General features: G+C 42.0%; 1 protein-coding gene across 2 annotated transcripts in view; it reads right to left on the bottom strand.

Annotated features, from left to right (window-relative positions):
- man2c1 (mannosidase, alpha, class 2C, member 1) overlaps positions 1–21321 on the bottom strand; it is a 105833-nt gene that overhangs the window by 18775 nt on the left and 65737 nt on the right. For both annotated transcript variants that reach the window (XM_041178446.1, XM_041178447.1), the window contains exons 13-19: positions 21189–21312; positions 11373–11494; positions 10058–10143; positions 7556–7717; positions 4907–4989; positions 4020–4114; positions 529–633 (exon numbers count right to left, since the gene is read on the bottom strand). In XM_041178446.1, coding sequence (XP_041034380.1) covers positions 529–633; positions 4020–4114; positions 4907–4989; positions 7556–7717; positions 10058–10143; positions 11373–11494; positions 21189–21312 — 777 coding nt within the window. The remainder of the gene's footprint in view (positions 1–528; positions 634–4019; positions 4115–4906; positions 4990–7555; positions 7718–10057; positions 10144–11372; positions 11495–21188; positions 21313–21321) is intronic.

The following is a 21321-nucleotide window of genomic DNA, read 5'->3' as shown; positions in this document are numbered from 1 at the left end:
TGAAACTCTAAAGGGTTTGCATGGACTGCCTCTTTACTGAACCATTGCTGTATCAGTGTTAAGATGGGAACGGCATAACACCTTGGCAGCTGGAGCACTGGAAAATCGTTTAGATTTATGTATAAATTTGAAATGATTCTCAGCAAAACATTAATGGAGGGTTTTTATTGATTAGTCTTCAGGAGGTATCTGTTCAAATGGACTTCACTTCAAATGGAACAATTAACCATGATTGCTGCATAGTTGGGACACTCTTTATCTCTAATGAATCATGGAGGGAAGATAGAAACTAAAAACTTTCCCATAAGAGTTTTAAAGAATCAGTCTGGGAATCACCATTCTCCATTCCCTACATAATGCCCACCATGTCACCCCTCCTGTGTCTCCTAGCAGGTAGCTGTAGAATAGTATATACAGGAATTTAGTGAGCTTTGGTTCACGACAATGACTTCTCTCTCATTAGAAGTGGCACAGAAATGCCCAGTTTAAAAAGGTTAATGTTGATTATAACAATTACTCTGGCATTACCTTGTTTCTAAATGATAGTCCATGACATCCCATGCATCCCAGTATAACGGAATATCATCAAACATCACAAACTGGTTCCCGTAGCAGCCCTCAGGAATAGTTTCCCTGAAAATACAACATAGGTAGCACAATGTTCTTAGTAACTTGGGACTCTGGTGATGAGCAAAACAAATTCACAGTCCTGGAACTAGATTACAACAGGGAGATGTGTAGGAACAGATACTGTACTGTTACTGCCTTTAATGCTTTACTTGTTCAAACACAAAAACAAAGAATTAGGACTGAACAGATGCTGAAAATATGAATCTCAGTGATAAAGTAAGGACAAACCTGTTGTCCTTACAAACTACTTCCCTATCCATTGCCTTGCCTCTTCTTCATTTGTAATTTCCTCCAAAAACCTTCCGTCAAACTTTGTTCCTCTGAAAATGACTTCTTGTGCACGCAATCTCTTTTGCCCCATGACAGCCATGCTGTAGGAACAGTGCCCCCCAAAAACAGCATAAGAGTTGCCTTCAAGGTCCATCAGGCAAATACCCTATAAACTGCCTGAGGATGGCCACGCAGTCTAGAGTTAAACTGTTGATCTGAGTGTTGGGGCTTACAAAATAATATAGGCTTTCAAGCAATTAAGTTGCAGAGTAAATAACCATCTCTGGCTCAGGTCCACTAAGGAAGCACTCAAGTGTTATAAAGCAGTCACAACATCTCATATTTGCATTGGTCTACGTATTAAAAGTAAAGCGGAGAGTTATAAAAGTGGATTTGTTGGGGGTGATTGGCACAAAAGGAGCATGGCTCAAAAGCAGAGCCAGTCTCTGCTATAAATATCAGTCTTTTTCCTTCTCTGTTATTCAGAGGTGCCAGGGCTGGATACAGAATAGAATGGCAGTTCATTAAACATCTCCATAAAAATCACAAGCATTTTTTTTAACTGTATTTAACTCTGTATATTTATTTAATATTACTGCCTATTGGATTGGTGATTTAGTAAATATTTTTGCATCATTGCAATCTAGTATTTATCACCCACGGTTTAACAAATGAAGTGAATGAATGAGCTCCTGCTGTTTTCAAAAATCAAAGACAGTGAACAAATGCCTGTGGCCTGCAGGATGAACATCACTAATTTCAGTCTGACAGATAAATGAAATCACCACCTATCAGAACTTTAGTTTTCTAAAGCTGAATAGGGTGCTTCTGATATAAGATTTCGATTCCAGGGTGATTTCAGATACTTTCTACATAGTTACAGCAATTTCCCACAAACACTATACTTTATAGCAATCCCAGTCACAAATCTGTATGTCACTGCAACTCAGAATGCACACCATTACGTATAAACCAACAAAACATTCAAAATAGCATTGATTTGCTGATTCATGTTCCTGAGGGAGTGCTGGCTGAACTTGAGGAAGGGTCTCCTGGTGTCGCTGCTACAGCTGATTTGGATTGGGATTTTGTGATAACTGTGTACTTCATTTTGAGACAGACCTTCAATGTTGTGCATATTTTGGTGCTTTCATTCTAACATAGCAGCACTTTCAAAGTTTGCTTTAGAACTATACCTTTTGGTTAGCTTGCTTATTGATTAAGGAAGAGAAACGAACACAAGCTCATTTTATCAATACATAAAATCGGAACCCAAGTGCAGAGCCTCATGAACTGTGCACGAACCATGTTTCATTACTGGTTACAATTCATGCTTAGCACACAAACTCTATAAATATTAAAGTAAAGAGAATGAATTTCAGAGGAAAATACCTGACTGTTAAAACATTTATTTTACTGATTAAGCGAGGTTTAAGATTTCAAAGAAGTACCCAGAGCAAGTCAGTGAAAAAGGCACCCCTTGTGGTTCCTTTTCTGGTCAAGAAAACATTGAACTTAATGTTTGCTATGAAATGAAGCACTTCTTCAGTGTTTGGTGATACTGTTCGTGGTTAAGATTCTAATCAAGATTTGTACTCGATTTAAGCAACGTGTTAACAATATCAGCTGATGTGTGCAGTTTTATGAGACCCTACCCTCCAGCTCATGCACTCTAAACAGCAACATGAGAAAGAAACTGAGAAAGTGATGAATACTGAGTCTGCCTCTCAATGAGGTGTTGGAGTGAGTTGGCTTCCTAGCCAATGAGACTGACTGGATTGCTTTACAGAGAGCTGGCATGAACCTGAAGGGTTGAATGCTCTTCTTTTCTCCCTTAGATGATTCTGAAAATCTTCTGCACTCAATTTTTGCATTGGCCTGGAATTTCCTGAAAACCTACACCATTACCAGTGTATCTACAGTGTACGGCATTATTATAGTGCAAAATTCTGAGAAATTATGGTGTAAGGGAGTTATACTATACTTACCCCCACAGCAACGTTACTGCAGAGATCTTTGCCAAACATTTGTAATACCGATACATGTCCTCACCATGAAAATCAATTGTGTTTGCGAGTTTACTGATCTAATGCTACTTCAATCACCACTGCCACTTAGACTGTACAGGGAGAAACTGGTGGGCTCCAGTATGGTGCTGGTGGATTCAGAATCAGTAAAATATACAGTTGCTCAGCACGTTGCCTAATTCGAATACAAATCTGTAACATCTGTATCTTGATTAGAATCTTAACCAGGCAGTGTCACTAAACACTGAGGAAGAGCTTCAGTTTATAGTGAACAAAAATCTAACATTCTCTTGATCTTAAATGAAACCTCAAGGGTGCCATTTTTACAGACTTGTTCTTGGTACTTCTTTGAAATCTTAAACCTTGGTTAAGTAGTAAAATAAATGTTTTAACAGTCAGGTATTTTCCTCTGACCTACATTCTCTTTATTTTAATATTTATAGAGTTTTGTGTGTTAAGCATGAATTGCAACCAGTAATGAAACATGGTTCGTGCACAGTTCATGAGACTCTGCACTTGGGTTCCGATTTTATATGTTAATAAAGTGCAGCCCGTGTTCATTGCCCTACATTTGTTAATAAGCAAACTAACCTAGAAGTGTAGTTCCAAAGCAATATTTCAAAGTGCCACTATATTGGAGTGAAAGTACCAAAGTAAACACATTTTGGTGGTCCATCTCAAAATTTGCTTGAGTTGTTGCTTTAATCAGACCTTAATCCAGCAGCTCAACGAGTATTAGCAACTTAAATTCGTTATTACTCAGTGGGAAAGAAAAGGAAAATGCTGGAATTATGCAGCCGGCTCACCAGCATTTACAAGAAAACAAAGAGGGATTTGCAGTTTGGATTTACAGTCTTGATCAGAACCGCAGTCCAGGAATGTTAACCCTTTCAGATGTTGGCAGATGTCCTGTGTCCTTTCAGCACTTTCTATACTTATAGCATCTTCACAAGTACCTTTTGGTGCTTGGCACCTTGGATAGGTACAGCATAGACACCTGCACATGACACATCACACCTCTTTAAAGAAAGTATTTCATGTGGACTTAACCTTGCCATAGGTGGCCCATTTTAAGAAATCGTTTTCCTGTACCTTTTATAAAGTAAGTGAGTAAGTGATGTCATCCGGCCCAGTGAATCAAATACGACTTTGAGAATTCCATTCTCCATAAGGACAGAGCCATCTCCCTGCAACATGAACAAACGCTGCGTGAGAATGTAACACAAATGTACCCACAGGGTGAAAGGAAAAGGGCAAAGGGGGGTACAAAAACATGAGAGGTAACAGCACAGGGAATAAGATGGAGAAAGTAAGGAAAAGAAAGCGTAAAAAGGAGTACAGAAGTTAAGTGCACAAGGAGTAAAAGCACCAGAGGAGTGCACCAAGAATTGAGAGAGTAAGAGAGGGAGAAACAATAAAAAGCACAAAGAATAAGAGAAGTAAGAAATCAAGAAAAGACAAACAGACTTGCATTTAAAAAGCACCTCTCATGACTCAGGATGTCCCAAACACATTACAGTGAGTCAAGTACTTCTGAATTGTAGTCACTGTTTACAATGTACAAAACATGACAGTCAATCTGTGCTTAGCAAACTCTCGCAAACAGCAATATGATAATGAACAGGTAATCCTGCTTTCTAGTGATGCTGAATGAGGAATGTTGTCAGAACAGTGTGATAACGCCCCGGGCTCCTCTTCAAATAGCTGCCTGAAAATATTTTTACACACACACGTGAGAGCAGACAAAGCCTCGGTTTAATCTCTAGGTGTCAATCTAGATTTTGTGCTCATGTCATTAAAATGGGACTTCAACCCACAATCTTCTGACTCAGTGGTGAGTGTATTGCTGACGGTTGAAGGTACATGGAGCAAAAACTTAAGAGTGCATACAGGAAAGGGAGCAAGAAAGTGCAAGAGAGGGCAGATAGGTTTATTGACAAATGAAAATAGTGCATCTTACCTCTTTATGTTATAATTACCTGAGAAGATACAATGACTGGGTGAGATGGGACCAGGGGGCTGGTCACTGTAGCAAACCCCACACTGGGAACCTTCACAAGAGCTGCAAGTGACACAGAATGCCAACCTTAGTAAATGCAATATCATAAGACTCCCCTTCGCACTCTTCATTAATATTTTGGGGCATAGGATCATTTGTAATGAGCTGGTTAAACACAGAGGCGTGAACATACAAGTCATTTTCACTGATCAACAATAATACTTCCTCATTCACTACCATTCTGTCCCTGCCCAGGTCAACGATCAAATTGTGCATTTGGAAGACTTCAGCTGAATCTGTGCTTAAGAATCACTTTCTGTTACAGAAGGTCCTGAAAAGACATTATTACTGGAACAGCTGAAGTAACTGAAAGAGGAGAAATGAAACGCTCAGTCTTCACCTGCGACTTCCCATCCAGCCTATTCTTAATCTTGCTCACTCTGACAGGGAAAGAAGCGGGAGGCAGGCCAGGTATCCCCCGACACGAAGCTGTGACAACAGCATCACTCTAGACATTAGCGTCAATATCAAGGAGGAAGGATTGATTTAGTGAGTTGGGAGTCAAAGGAGACCAATTCTTTTGGAGTTAGGCATTAAGAGGCAGGTTAACAGTGACCCCCGAGGCCAAAAGCAATTGAGTTTGGGGAAAATGTAATAATCTTAAGCAAATGAAGTGCGCTCTCAACCAGTGGATCGTCTCCCAATTACTTCTTTTATAATGAATTTCATAAACAAAAACAGAAAATGCTGAAAAAACACTTAGGTCAGACAACATTTACAGAGAAAAAAACAGAGTTAATGTTTTCTCAGAACGGCAATGAATTCCACGTCTCTTTTAGAACCCAGCTTAGTCTTAACCCACTCGGAATCTAGAGAAATTGGACTCAGAAGAGCAAGTCAGTTGATTAAGGCTATATTAAGCTGGTTAAGCTGGAATGAATGAGGAGAAAACCAGGGTAATCAGAGCAAGAAACAGGATATCCAACTCATCAACGTTAAGAATTGCGGAGACAATTGGTTGAGGCCGAAAGGTAGCATTAAATCAACTTAGGCATGAGAGTGGACAAGTCAAGTACTAGACACTGCATGGCAACTGGAATCACCAGGCTCTGGACAAAAACACTGCAAGCAGCTTTCTAAGATCTCTGAATCAGACCCCATGCCCACCCAACATGCCAGCTTCCAACAGAGTTATTCAAATCACTTCCAAGAATGTATTTGCCTAGTTCCCATAACTCACATCACTGGAAAGCCTGAGGAGGGAAGAGGAACCAAAATTGGTCTTCATAAGGAATATTCTTTTACAAATCTCATGTCATGTATAACAGATGTAAATATTTTATATAAATGAAATATATACAGATATATGTATTAAAAAAAAATATAAATATTTTATTTTAGATGACTGAGATGGGGACCAAAGAAAACAATGTACAATTTGCTTTAGTTAAGGAATGGGAGATTAAGAACTTCTGTAGCATAAAACTGGCCTTGGTGCCCTGGGCTGGGGAAAGGCAATAAGAACAGCACTCACCACCCCCAACTGTGATTCACTAACTTTCCCTGCTGGGAAGTGTGTGTGTCAAGCTGAGATGTGGTACTCCCCAAGCTCAAATAGCTTGTTAACACTCACTGTCTAGGATGACATCTTGGCCAAGGTTCCAAGGACCAGCCAACAGAATTTGAACTGTGCCCATACAGGAATCAGTACTTTCAGAAGAGGGCAAACAGGGCACAAAAATACAGCAAGGACAATTCTAAATGTGTTGCCCCAATCACACCAGAAAAGAGAGGTGGTATAATGATGCGACAGGTTGGTGCCTCACTAGACAGACTTTCACCTGCAACTCCCCATCCAGAATATTCTTAATCTTGCTCACTCTGTCAGGGCAAGAAGCCAGATACGGGCCAGGCTTCCCCCGGCACAGAGCTGTGACAGCAGCATCGCTCTAAATTTGTCGCGAGAGCAGCAGGAACAGAGGTGAGGGAGGAGCCTGTCTGTCCTCTCAGCTGGAGAATAATGAAAGCTAACATGGGGAACCTAAAATACAGGAAGAAAATAAAAATAGAAAAACAAAAATCACATTTCTGATACTGCAACAAGTTTCTTTCTGACCATAAATATTTTTGCAAATTATACTTTGATGTGAATAAATTCTCATCACAATAGAGTTCCCCACAGGTGCCATCAATATTCTGCTGATGTAGGACATGTGCTCCTGCAGGGGAAGGCTGCTGCTGCCAGCTTCCCACTAGAATATAGGGTTTCAGGCCCATACAGGGATCAGCTGAGAACAAAAACACCTGGAAAAACTCAGCGGGTCTGACAGCACCTGCGGAGAGGGATACAGGTGACGTTTCGAGTCCGTATGACCCTTCAACAGTCTGTCATACGGACTGGAAACGTCAACTGTATCCCTCTCCGCAGGTGCTGTCAGATCTGCTGAGTTTTTCCAGGTATTTTTGTTTTTGTTCTAGATTTCCAGCATCCGCAGTATTTTGCTTTTATCTTAGGGATCAGCTGAGTTTTGGTCTAGAGAGCAATTGTGTTAGTGCAGTTGGGGAAAGGGATTCCATCTAAAGGATCTATCGTTGAGAGCTTTTCAGCCACCAAGTTTAATTCTGTTACCTAGGACTTCGTCTCCCTCCAGTCGAGGCATTGAGATAACTTCAGTCCGCTCCCATGATAAGGTGTTTAGCACATTGATGTTCTTCCCAGTCTCTTGCACAGATCCTCCCAAGAGACACTGTATGGCCTCCTTCAAAAGTTCATTGCCACCGCTCTGGATTTCTGCAATTAACAAAGGTAAATTAAAAAAACAAAATGGTAGATCGCTTGATGCCAGGAGAGTTGACATTTATTGAATGTGAGTCAGGCTCCACAAACCTAAAAGAAAATCTAGTTTTTGACTGGGGAGGGGAGGGTGAAGAAAATCACTTTTGATACTTCCACTCAGGGAATAATCCTCCTCGTCTCTGAAGATTCAGAGCTGATGATCTGATTCTGAGGCTCTGCCTGCACCCTGACTTTCAGCAAACGCCATCAAGAAGGGAACCTCAAATTTAATGAGAGCTTTAAAACATTTCAATTTAATTCTAAGTAATTAAGTGGCGATCAATCAACAATCACAGTGAGGGGGTCAAAAATGACAAACAATTAAAGCTATCCCAATATTCCCCCCCCCCCCCCCCCCCCCCCCCCCCCCCCCCCCCCGATTTTGCCTGATTATGCTCCTATGAAGCGCTTTGGGGCGTGAATCTTAAAGCTGCTGTGTAAATGCGAATTCTTGTTGTTGCAGATTCCAAATATGCACTGACGACACCCACTTTGACTTCTCCACCTTCTCTCTCAGCCTATCCGCCACATTTGTGTTGACAGATTCCTTGTCTGGTATCTGTAATCTGTGATTTCCTCAAGTTACATAATGGGAAGGTCAAAGCCATCATCTTCAGGCTTTGCCACAAATTCCATGCCCTTGACACTAATGCCATCCCCTACTCGGCCAGTGTCTCAGGTTGAACTAGGCTGTTCTTTTCTTTTAAAAATGGATGTTGGCAACACTGGCAAAGCCAGGCTATTGCCCATCCCTCGAGAAGGTGGCAGAAGCAGTCACCTTATTGAACTGCTGCAGTTGATGTGGTGTGGTAGGTACGCCCACAGTGCTGGTAGGGAAGGAGTTCCGGGATTTTGACCCAAAGATGATGAAGGAACAGCAAGTCCAATTTGCAAATCAGGATGGAGTGTGGATGGAGGGAAACTTGGAGGTGGTGGTGTTTTCACACACTTGCTGGCCTTGTACTTCTGGGTAGGTACAGGCTGCGGGTTTGGAAGGTACTGTTGAAGAAACTTAGAATATTATTTGAGGCCATTTCTTCAGCCATCTAGGCCCTAATAAAGAAGGTACAAAATGAAGCATTTCTCTTTTTAAAAATAAGAGCACACTGACCCTAATTCAAGCCCTGTTAGATACAAGGGGAGTGACTAACTTGAGGAGGAGAGAGATGCATGTGTGAAAGCTGCACGTTAAAGAAGTGCATTCATTTTCATTCAAATGTAGTGCATTTCATTCAATCTCCACAAGCAACTAGGAAGCACATCACAATCTAGGACACACCACTGGATAGCTCCCTAACAACCTTCAGGTCAACTTGGACTATTGCAGCTTTTGCCCTTCCAAGCAGAAATGTGAACATAGTAATGACTTGGGCAAGAATGCAGACTGCTGCAGGTGGCTGCCAGAGAGCATGCAGGCATTTGCTCATGATGCAGCTCTGAGGGAGTGCAGGATGCTCTCACCAGGAGTATAGCTGCAGGTAGACCTGATTTTGGTGGCACTTACTGAACAACCCTGAGCGTGTCAACAACTACAGTAAAAACCAATTTAAGATAAGTCGAGTTTGTACCGTGTATCAATTACACTTGCTAGAATCAACATACGTTCATACACAAGGACCCGTTCTCTGCAAACATAAGGAATATGTTCAAGCCTTGCGCCTTTTTTGAATTACCCAGGAGCTTGTGGAGCCTATAGTGCCCTGTGGCTTTCTACAAGGCAATGCCTCAGCCAATAAGAGATGACTTGCCAACCAATTAGCACTCTTTGTGTGTTCATTTGAAATTTGACATTCTTGCATTTGTCCTGTTGAGGGCAATATGAAAAGCTTCAGCAACATGTCTCTCTTTTCAGCAATATTCGCTTTGTGATAAAATCTGACAATATCAGGTGCCTATTGTTTGAAACATTGATGAATTGCAAAACAGAGATTAGAGGCAGTGCCAGATCACCATTTTCAATGCAACACAAAAGTTACTCCAACAATACGCCCTATAATAAAGCCCTCCTCAAACCATACCTGTCAAATTACCCATATTGTACGAATGCTACTGCCTCTACAACCTAGGAAACCACAACAAGTTGAAAGTGATAAAATTACAATTTTTATATATATCTACATAAGCATAATGGTATACAGTAATTATCATAATCCAGTGTAATAAAAAATTATAATTAGCTACGATAAAGTTATGTAAGGAATTACAAAATAAATAATATGTATTACTCTAAGTGCCTGAAAAGTAAATTGCAGACTTAGATGCAGGGACAATATGCCATGAGGACAGATGCCTTACCTTCATAGAACTTTACTGCATCTTCCACTACAGACTGAATACATGAGCCAGGCAGCACATCATGGAACTGATTGAGCAGCAGCAGTCTGTGAAATATGACAATTACATACAATTACACAGAATTGGCTCAACTGAGTTGGTGTTTATGCTAGACAACAGCTTCCACCCACCACTTTTCACCTCACTCTATTCAGCAGAAGCTTTCTATTTCTTACTCAGGTGTTTATCTAGGTTCCCCTTAAATATATCTATGCTATTCATCCCAATCACTCTTTATGGTAGCGAGTTCACCACTCAGATTCACCGCTCTCTTGGTTAAGAAGTTTCTCATAAATTCCCTGTTGGATTTATTAGTGACTATATTTATGGCCCTCAGCTTAGGTTCTCCCTGACAAGTGGAAACATCCTCCCTGTGTCTACCCTACCAAATTCTTTAATTATTTTAGATCACAGTCAGATTTCTCTTTTCTAGTGGAAGAAAGTGTCCCAGCCTGTCCCACCTTTCCTCACAGACATAACTTCTCAGCTCTGGTCTCATTCTTGTAAAGGCTTCATTATTCTTGCCTCCAGTCAGGTTTAATATACAGCAACCAGTTCAGTACAGCACTGCTGAGTCCCACCATTTGCAGAGCTTTTTGTAAACCGCTCACAACTCATTGGAAAATTAAATACATAGAAAAGCAGTGCTAAATTTCCAGCATGAATTCCAAGTGCCAATCACAACTTTAGGCCTATCTTCAATGTGTGCTGTAACTTTAACTACACATGTAGCAAGTCCTGGCACACTGTGAATAGCTACTCCTGATGTCAATCATTAGAAAATTTTCTCCAATTCAGCTCACCCATGCAATACAACTGGAGAGGACAACCAACTTACTCCCTGGCTGATTAACTGTTCTACATGGAAACTAGAGTTTGGAGGTCTCCTCCATCTGATTTTCTCCAACACTCCCAGTGCCTAGAAATTATCTGCCATTCCACCAACACAGTATGTCACTCATGAAAGGTCCATTCTACCAGTGTGACAGGCCTGTGGTTTAAGCAATGATCTTGTACAAAATGATGTCCCAGCCCTGGTGCAGTCATCGGAAGAAGTGTGAAGTGGAGGGTGAACACCTCACCACAGGGAGGCAAAAGGAGGAACAGACTTCTTTTTCACAATCCCTACCCATTTAGTTCCATAACATGCATGGAAAGGCTGGAGCAGCTCAGCTCCCGAGCTTTGTGACTTAGAATTCCATATGGCATGAGGAAATCTAAAAGCAGAGAGAAATTTAACAACTCAATAAATTAAATCTCATGAAACACACACTACCTCCACAGATGCTGCAGTTGGGAACTCGGATACTGGAAGCTGTCTTTCTGGACAGAAGCCAGGCTGCTCACTACTTCAATACTACGAAGGATACACTCACATTTACGGTTACCTTTCTTAATCTACAAAGAAAGACAAAAAAAGGTGTTAAATTTGTGAGGTAAGGCTCCTGAAAGTGCAAAATGTGGAAGGAGCAGGTCTAATAAACCAAATGGTCTATTTTGGTTTGTTCTTTCTACTATTCCTATAGACAGCGTAGATGCTTTTAGGGAGAAGCTAGATCAGTAAATGAGAGAGAAAGGAGTTGAGAGTATGCAGACAGGAACAGTGCTATTGATCATAATCAAATATTGACAAGTACATAGCCTCAAGGTGACTGAATTGAACTTGTTCAAGTAGTTGTTGCAGCTGAAAGAACAGGCTAAACAGTGGTTTTAATAGATTGCTGGCCATAGGGGTTGTGGACAAAGGGAGAATTAATTCACTGAGAACTTGCAGCAATTTAAACTAAATTTGAGGTAATTTAAAATAACTGATGAGAAACGAGAAAGACCTGACTGAGGTTTCAGTTAAATGGTCTTTTTTTTAAAAAAATTCTTGACAGCATCACTGGTAAGTCCAGCATTTGCTGCCCATCCCTAATTGTTCTCGAGTGGCTTGCTGGGCCATTTCAGAGGGCAACTAAGAGTCAACCACATTGCTGAGGGTCTGGAGTCACATGGTAGGCCATGTCAGCTAAGGACAGGTAAAGTACATTAGTGAACCAGATGGGCTTTTATGACAATCAATGATAGTTTCATGGCCAGATTACTGAGACTAACTTTCACAGATCACACAGAATCACAACAGTGCAGAAGAGGCCTTTCTTCCTTGAATGTTATGACGTGCCAAGTGCTCATCCTGGTACTTTATAAAGGATGTGAGGCAACCCGCCTCCATCACCCTCCCAGGTAGCGCACTCCAGACCGTCACCACCCTCTGGTTAAAAAAGTTCTTCCTCACATCCCCCCCTAAACCTCCTGCCCCTCACCTTGAACTTGTGTCCCCTCATGATTGCCCCTTCAACTAAGGGGAACAGCTGCTCCCTCTCCACCCTGTCCATGCCCCTCATAATCTTGTACACCTCGATCAGGTCACCCCTCAGTCTTCTCTGCTCCAACGAAAACAACCCAAGTCTATCCAACCTTTCTTCATAACTTAAATGTTTCATCCCAGGCAGCATCCTGGTGAATCTCCTCTGCACCCCCTCCAGTGCAATCACATCCTTCCTATAATGTGGCGACCAGAACTGCACACAGTACTCCAGCTGTGACCTCACCAAGGTTCTATACAACTCCAACATAACCTCCCTACTTTTGTAATCTATGCCTTGATTGATAAAGGCAAGTGTCCCATATGCCTTTTTCACCACCCCACTAACATGCCCCTCCGCCTTCAGAGATCTATGGACACACACGCCAAAGTCCCTTTGTTCCTCAGAACTTCCTAGTGTCATGCCATTCATTGAATACTTCTTTGTCAAATTACTCCTTCCAAAGTGTATCACCTCAGACTTTTCAGGATTAAATTCCATCTGCCACTTTTCTGCCCATTTGACCATCCTGTCCATATCTTCCTGTAGCCCAAGACACTCAACCTCACTGTTAACACCCGGCCAATCTTTGTGTCATCCGCAAACTTCCTAATCCTCCCCCCAACATAGACATCTATGTTGTTTATATAAATGACAAATAATAGGGGTCACAGCACATTTCCCTGTGGTACGCCACTGGACACTGGCTTCCAGTCACTAAAGCAACCCTCTGTATCCTACAACTAAGCCAATTTTGAATCCGCCTTATCAAATTACCTTGTATTCCATGTGCATTTGCCTTCTTTATAAGTCTCCCATGTGGGACCTTGTCAAAGGCTTTGCTGAAATCCATATAAACTACATCAACTGCACTACCCTCATCTACACACCTGGTCACCTCCTCAAAAAAATTCAATCAAATTTGTTAGGCATGCCCTCCCTCTGACAAAGCCATGCTGACTATCCCTGATCAAACCTTGCCTCTCCAAGTGGAGATAGATTCTCTCCTTCAGAATTTTCTCCAATAGTTTCCCTACCACTGACGTGAGACTCACTGGCCTGTAGTTCCCTGGCTTATCTCTACAACCCTTCTTAAATAGTGGAACCACATTAGCTGTTCTTCAGTCCTCTGGCACCTCCCCAGTGGCCAGAGAGGAATTAAAAATTTGGGTCAGACCTCCTGTGATCTCCTCCCTTGCCTCCCTCAGCAGTCTGGGACACAAATCATCCAGATCTGGAGATTTGTCCACTTTTAAGCCTGCCAACACCTCGTCATTCCCTATATCAATTTACTCAAGAACCTCACAGTCTCTCTCCCCGAGTTCAATACCTTCATCCTCATTTTCTTGGGTGAAGACAAATGTGAAGTATCTGTTCAACACTCTATCAATGTCCTTTGGCTCCACCCATAGATTGCCCCCTTGGTCCCTAATGGGCCCTACTCTTTCCCTGGTTATCCTCTTCCCATTGATATACTTAGAGAATATCTTGGGATTTTCCCTACTTCTACCAGCCGGAGCTTTCTCATATCCCCTCTTTGCTCTCTTAATTGCTTTCTTAAGCTCCACCCTGCACTTTCTGTACTCCACTAATGCCTCTGCTGATTAGCTCTGTTTGTACCTGCTCAAAGCCTCTCTTTTCCTTCTCATCGTATCCTGAATATCTCTGGTCTTCCATGGTTCTCTGGGCTTGTTACTCCTTCCTATCAGCCTAGAGGGAGCATATTGAGCCTGTACCCTCCCCATTTCCTTTTTGAACACCCCCCCACTGCTCTTCTGTAGATTTCCCCACAAGTAACTGTTCCCAGTCTACCTCGGCCAGATCCTGCCTTATTTTACTAAAATCTGCTCTCCCCCAATCCAAAACATTTTTTTGCAACTTGTCTATTTCTTTGTCCATAAATTGTACCATGTTGTGATCGCTATCACTACATGCTCCCCCACCACCACCTCAGCCACCTGTCCAACTTCATTTCCCAGAATTAGGTCCAGCACTGCGCCATCCCTTGTTGGGCCCTCTACATATTGACCTAAAAAGATATCCTGTACACATTTCAAGAAATCCACTCCATCCAAGCCCTTAACACTTATTGTATCCCAATTAATATTCGAAAAGTTGAAATCACCTAATATAATTACCCTATTGTTATTGTTTTTACACACGTCTGTGAATTGTGCACATACTTGCTCCTCAATTTCCCGCTGACTGTCTGGGAGTCTATAATAAACACCCAGCAACATGGCTGCCCCTTTTTTATTCCTAAGCTCTACCCATAAAGCTTCATTCGATGCCCCCTCCAAGATATCATCTCTCCTTACTACAGTAACTGACTCCTTAACTAATAATGCAATGCCTCCTCCTCTTTTACCCCCTTCCCTGTCTCGCCTGAAGATTCTATATCCCGGAATGTTGAGCTGCCAATCCTACCCCTCCCTCAACCACTTCTCCATGATGGCTACTATATCACAATTCCACGTGTCAATCCTCACCCATAACTCATCCGTTTTACCTGTAATACTCCTGGCATTAAAGTAGAGGCCATCCAGCCATTGCCTTACTCCCTTGAAACTTAATGCAGCTGTATGCCCTCTGACTTGATTGTTTTACTATATTATGATGTGTACCCATTCTGCTAACATTCTGTGTTCCCTCCCCTGGCCGAATTAGTTTAAACTCCCCCCAACAGCACTAGCAAACCCGCCTGCAAGGATGTTAGTCCCGCTCTGGTTCAGATGTAGACTGTCCCGCTTGTACAGGTCCCACCTTCTCCAGAAACAGTCCCAGTGATCCAGGAATCTAACACCTTCCTTCCTGCACCAACTCTTAAGCCACATATTCATCCGCACTATTTCTCCTATTTCTGAGCTTGCCAGCACGTAGCACTGGGAGTAATCCAGAGATTACAACCCAAGAGGTCCTGCTTTTTAGTGAAGCCTGAGTTCTTGATGCAAGACCTCATCCCTCTTTCTACCTATGTGATTGGTACCAACATGTACCATGACCTCTGCCTTATCACCCTCCCCCTTCAGGATGCCCTGCAGCCATTCAGTGACATCCCAGCCCCTGGCACCAGGGAGGCAACACACCAACCTCATGGCCACAGTAGCGCCTATCTGTTCCCCTGACTATAGAATCCCCTATTACTATTGCTCTTCCTCCCCTCCTGTACAGACAGGCTGCTTGTGGTGCCAGAAGCTTGGCTCTGTCTGCACTCCCTGGAGGAACCAGCGCCCTCATCAGCCTCCAAAATGGAATACAATTTGCGAGCGGGACCTCAGGAGACTCCTGAACTACTTGCCTGTTTCTCTTGGACTGCCTGGTGGTCACCCATTCCCTTCCTTCCTCAAGTCCCTTCAGCTGTGGTGTGACCACCTCTCTAAATGTGCTATCCACGATGCTCTCAGACATGCGGATGCTCCACAGTGTCCCCAGCCACCGTTCCAGCTCTGAAACCCAAGCTTCCAAGAGCTGCAGCTGGACACATTTCCTGCACACATGCTGGTCCTGGGCACTGGAAACGATCCCGGCTTCCCACATGGAGCACAAGGAGCACACCACGACCTCCTGCCATGACTTATCCCTTTAAATTAAACCTTTTAAATCAATTACTCCAGGGCCCTTCTTTCGTGATCCTTACTACAGAATATACAAACTATAAACCACAAAAAACCTTAAACTATAAGCAATAAAAGTAGTAAATACTTACTCGACCTTACCCACTACTTACCAGTCATTCCTCTCCCTTGTAGCCTCTGCTGCTGCAGCAGGGCAAGACCACTCTCTGAAGATTTAAGAAGTTGGATAGCAAAGAAACAAATGCTAAGAGCACCTCTTCCCCTCTGCACTGAATTCCCACTGTGCACCAAATTGCCAATATCCATACTCACTCTAGCTGTGCCTCACTCAGGAGGAGGTCTCTCTCCTGCTTGTGTGCAAGCAGAGTTCAATTCCAGGTTTACTAATTGAATTTAAATTCCACTAGCTGCCATGGTGAGATTTGAACCCATGTCCCCAGAGCATTAGCCTGGGCCTCTGGATTACTAGTCCAGTGACATTACCACTGTGCTACCATCTCTCCCTTTTAATGATGGAATAACGTGTTTATGGTGCCCACGTGCCTGAGAATCTGAATGAAATGTATAACGTTCCCAAATGGACTGAAGTGGCGAAAACTGGCCATTGTGCCTTAGGAGCTGGGGCCAATTCTGTAGGTGGGGCAAGCTTCGGGCCAATGGAGTTTTGAACCAGTGTAAAGGTTGCAGAAACTCCAACATAACTTGTACTTAAAACACCACAATCTTTTGCACTATTTATTTTCATTATGCACAGATCCCATTGTTAGCTGGGCGTGAATCGTGTAAACTGCGGCCGTCTAGTTTACCAAACAGTGCTGCACTTAAATCACAAGTAAAATTTCAGTCTGCGGAGGCACAACTCTGGCTGTATTGCTCAGGCAAAATCAGAGGTTATGTTGCTGCAACAGGACGGAGTGGGGTTGTTTGGGTGTTGTAATGAGTGACAGGTGCACATATAAGCTTCTTTCCTGGGTGCATCATCTGCACCCCTGGTGATGATATTTTGGTTTAATTAGTTAAGTTTCTTTTCACGTTTTTATTTTAGTTACAGTGCCCCCCACCAGGGGCTGTCACAACCCCTCTTATTTATTGATTTTCCGTTAATTTATTGATTTTTTTTTGTTTTACTTAAAAGAGTATAAACTTCTCTACGATTTCTTTAAGTGCCAAAGAGCTCTTGCCACAGCCAGTGACACAAGTGCTGCTTGATTAGTGCCTAAGAAATAAGTAGTTTTCCTTATCCACTGAAAATAGGTGAACATATAATTACATAATTAAATATGTAGTTACATAAAGTAAGTCTATACATTTAAACTGAGGAGCTTTACGACATTGTTCAAGTCCTCCATTGTCTTTGTTTGATCAGGCTGATCTCCGAGTGAAAGATCCCCGAGGAAACAGTGGCCAAAACATGGTAGAATTTAGCATTCAGTTTGAGAGTGAGCAACTTGGGTCAGAAACAACTGTGAATAAGGGTAATTACAAAGGAATGAGGGCAGAGTTGGCTGGAATGGACTGGGAAAGGAGTTTAGCAGAAAAGATGGTTGATGAACAAAGGCAGATGTTCAAGAAAATATTTCATGACTCCAACAAAGGTATATCCCAGTGAGGAAGGAGGATTCAAGGAAGGGGATAAACCAACCATGGTTAACCAAGGAAGTTAAGGATAGTATCAAATTGAAAGAAAAAACATACAATGTGGCAAAGATTAGTGGTAAGCCAGAGGATTGGGAAAGTTTTAAAAACTAATAAAAGATGACCAAATAAAAAAGAGGGAGAAAATAAACATTGAGGGTAAACTAGCAAGTAAGATAAAAACAGAAAGTAAGAGCTTCTTTAAATATATAAAAAGGAAGAGAGAGGCCAAAGTGAACATAGGCCCCTTAGAGAATGAGGCTGGGGAAATAATAATGGGGAACCAGGAAATGACAGAGAAGTTGAATAAATACTTTGCTTCAGACTTCACGGTAGAAGACACTAATAGCATTCCAAAAATACTAAATAGTCAAGGGGCAAAAGTTGGGGGGAAGGAAATAAATACAATAACTATCACTAGAAAAAAAGTGCTAGGGAAGCTAATGGGGCTGAAGGCCGATAAGTCTCCTGGACCTGATGGGTTGCATCCTAGGATATTAAAGGAAGTAGTTACAGAGATAGTGGATGCACTGGTAGTAATCTTCCAAGAATCTTTAGATTCTGGAAAAGTCCCAGCGGATTGGAAAACTTATTCAAAAAGGGAGGGAGACAAAAAACAGGTAACTATAGGCCAATTAGCTTGACATCCATCATTGGGAAAATGTTAAAGGCTACTATAAAGGATGTAATAGCAGAGAATTTAGAAATGCATGACATAATCAAGCACAGTCAGCATGGCTTCATGAAGGGGAAACCATGCTTGACAAATTTATTAGAATTCTTTGAGGAGGTAACAAGCAAGATAGATAAAGGGGAACCAGTAGATGTAATATATTTGGATTTCCAAAAGGTGTTCGATAAGGTATCGTACATAAGGCTACTTAATAAGATTAGAGCCTATGGTGTTGGGGATAGCATATTAGCATGGATAGAGGATTGGCTAACTAGTAGAAGACAGATAATTGAGCTAAGGGGGACATTTTCAGGATGGCAACCTGTAACTTCTGGAGTGCCACAGGGATCAGTGCTGGGGCCACAGTTATTATCTATTAATGACTTGGATGAGGGAAGTACTATCGCCAAGTTTGTGGATGACACAAAAATAGGTGGGAAGGCAAGTGGTGAGGATAACACAGAGTCTACAGAGGGATATAGACAGGTTATGTGAGTGGGCTAAACTTGGCAGATGGAATATAATGTAGGAAAATGTGAGGTTCTTTGGCAGGAAGAATAGAGGAGCTGAATATTATTTAAATGGAGAAAGACTGCAGAAAGGCTGCAGCACAGAGGGATTTGGGGGTCCTCCTGTATGAATCACAAAAAGCTAACATACAAATTCAGCAGGTAGTAGGGAAGGCGAATGGAACGTTGGCCTTTATTTCAAAGGGAATGGAGTATAAAAATAGAAAGGTCTTGCTAAAACTACATAAGGCACTAGTTAGACCACATCTAGAATACTGTGAACAGTTTTGGTCCCCTTATCTAAGGAAAGATATACTGGCATTGCAGGCAGTCCAGAAAAGGTTCACTAGGTTGACCCCGGGTATGGAGGGATTTTCTTACAAGGAGAGGTTGAGTAGGTTGGGCCTGTACTCATTGGAGTTTAGAAGTTTGAGAGGCGACCTTATTGAAACTTATAGGATTCTTAGGGGGCTTGACAGGGTAGATGCTGAGAGTTTGTTTCCTTTTGTGGGAGAATCTAGGACCAGAGGTATAATCTCAGAGTAAGGGATCGCCTTTTAAGACAAGAGATAAGGAGGAATTTCATCTCTCAGAGGATACTGAATCTGTGGAATTCTTTACTGCAGACGGCTGCAGAGGCTAGGTTGTTAAGTATATCCAAGGATGAGATTGACAGATTTTTAATCAGTAAGGGAGTCAAGGGTTATGGGGAAAAGGAGCGAAAGTAGATTTAAAGATTATCAGATAAGCCATGATCTCATTGAATGGCAGAGCAGACTCGATGGGCCAAATGGCCTACTTCTGCTCCTATGTCCACGTCTTATGGTCTTCTTGTCAACATCCAGTCTTGGGTTAGTCTCAATTTCCTTTATTATCCATCTGTTTACAATGAGGTTTCTCCCAGTTAACTTTAACATTAGCATAAAACTTATAAGACTAAAACAATGCAAATCTTTTCCTTCTTTACCAAGTATCTCTGTAGCAGTCAAGTGTTAGCAAAAAATTCACCTTAAATATACATGTTTAAATCAGAACTTACATTGAAGGGCTCCCTTCAAATGTGATTAGTGTTACAGTCCTTCCAGGATTTATTAGTGGGGTTTACTTGAAGTTTTATGTGAAACATTGCTGATTACTTGTACCAGAATGCAAATACAAATAACAGAAATGCATCTGGTGTAGCTATTTCAAATGCATTACAAAATATTAAGAGCTACTTTGAATTTTTAAAAGGGAAGTGAATGTAGGTTTTGAAAGGATATGGGAAAAAAACAGGGAAACGAAAGCAAGTAGATAACTTTAGCTTTCTCCTTTGCCCCAAATTCCCATTTGACCCCTTTTACTATATTTGCCGAGTGCAGTTCCAGTCTTGCTATAAAAGCAACAGGTGTTTTCAGTTACCTAAAGAAAGTTGGAAAGCTTATGCTGCACTTTGTTTACCTCAACGTTATATAATTAAAAAAAACTATTTCTAATAATGGCTTCACGCTGTAATCTCAATATGATGGAGCGCAGGAAGGATTTCTAACTGGCAAAGTTCCAGCAACCTATGTGTCTTTCCATTAATAATAAAGACAATTCCCTGTAATTTGGAGGTATAAATGCAGATTGGGAGCTCTGGGGGAGATTTTAAGATCCCAGGAGAGGGGAGAGTGGCAGCAGAGAGGAACAGGGTGAGTGGGGGGGGGGGGGCCTTCTCAAAAATAGAAACCCAACAACTTAACACATTGCACCTAATTCCAGTTTAACCAGGATGCGTTGGGAGGAGAGATCTACCACATCAGCAGTTAAGTGCTTTTCCAGCATTGCTTGTGGGCCAGGAAGAGCAGGAGTACTTCCCACCAGCCTTCAAGATGATCTGCCTCCCTCCCAATATTTCCAGACCTTCTTGCCCAATGATCTCCCCCTCCCCGGCTGTTAGGAAGCAAGTTCCAGGGTTTCTGACCCAGCGTCAATGTTCCTGTGTCTAGGTTGATGTTGGGTGGTCCATCTAGTTTTATTCCTTTTTCACTTTTCTGTAGCAGTTTGGCACTACTGAGTGCTTTGCTAAGCCATTTCAGAGGGCTGTTAAGAGTCACAAAGGTCTGGAGTCACATGTAGGCCAGGTTCTCTTTAGAGAACATTAATGAGGACATTAGTGAGCCAGATGGGTTTTTACAACAATCCACGGTTTGATGGTCACCATTACTGATTCTAGCTTTTCAATTTAGATTTATCAATTAATTGAATTTAAATTCCACCAACTGCTGTGGTGGGATTTGTAACAGTATCTCCACAGCATTAGCCAGGGCCTCTGGATTACCAGTCCAGTCCCCATGATACTTAAAAACTAAAAATTACAAAGATTCCCACCTTTGCCTGGGAAGTATAGGTGCCATTGTGTAGTTCCAAGAAGAGTTCACCAACCCAGGTACAGAGCATTGTGGTGTCAGCTTCCAGGATTGAGAAGAAGGTCTCTGGGCTGGACTGTTTCACCCTGAGACAG

Source organism: Carcharodon carcharias, chromosome 32 (assembly GCF_017639515.1).
Source record: "Carcharodon carcharias isolate sCarCar2 chromosome 32, sCarCar2.pri, whole genome shotgun sequence".
NCBI classification, from domain to species: Eukaryota; Metazoa; Chordata; class Chondrichthyes; order Lamniformes; family Lamnidae; genus Carcharodon; species Carcharodon carcharias.
This window is presented reverse-complemented; position numbering and strand designations above follow the sequence as displayed.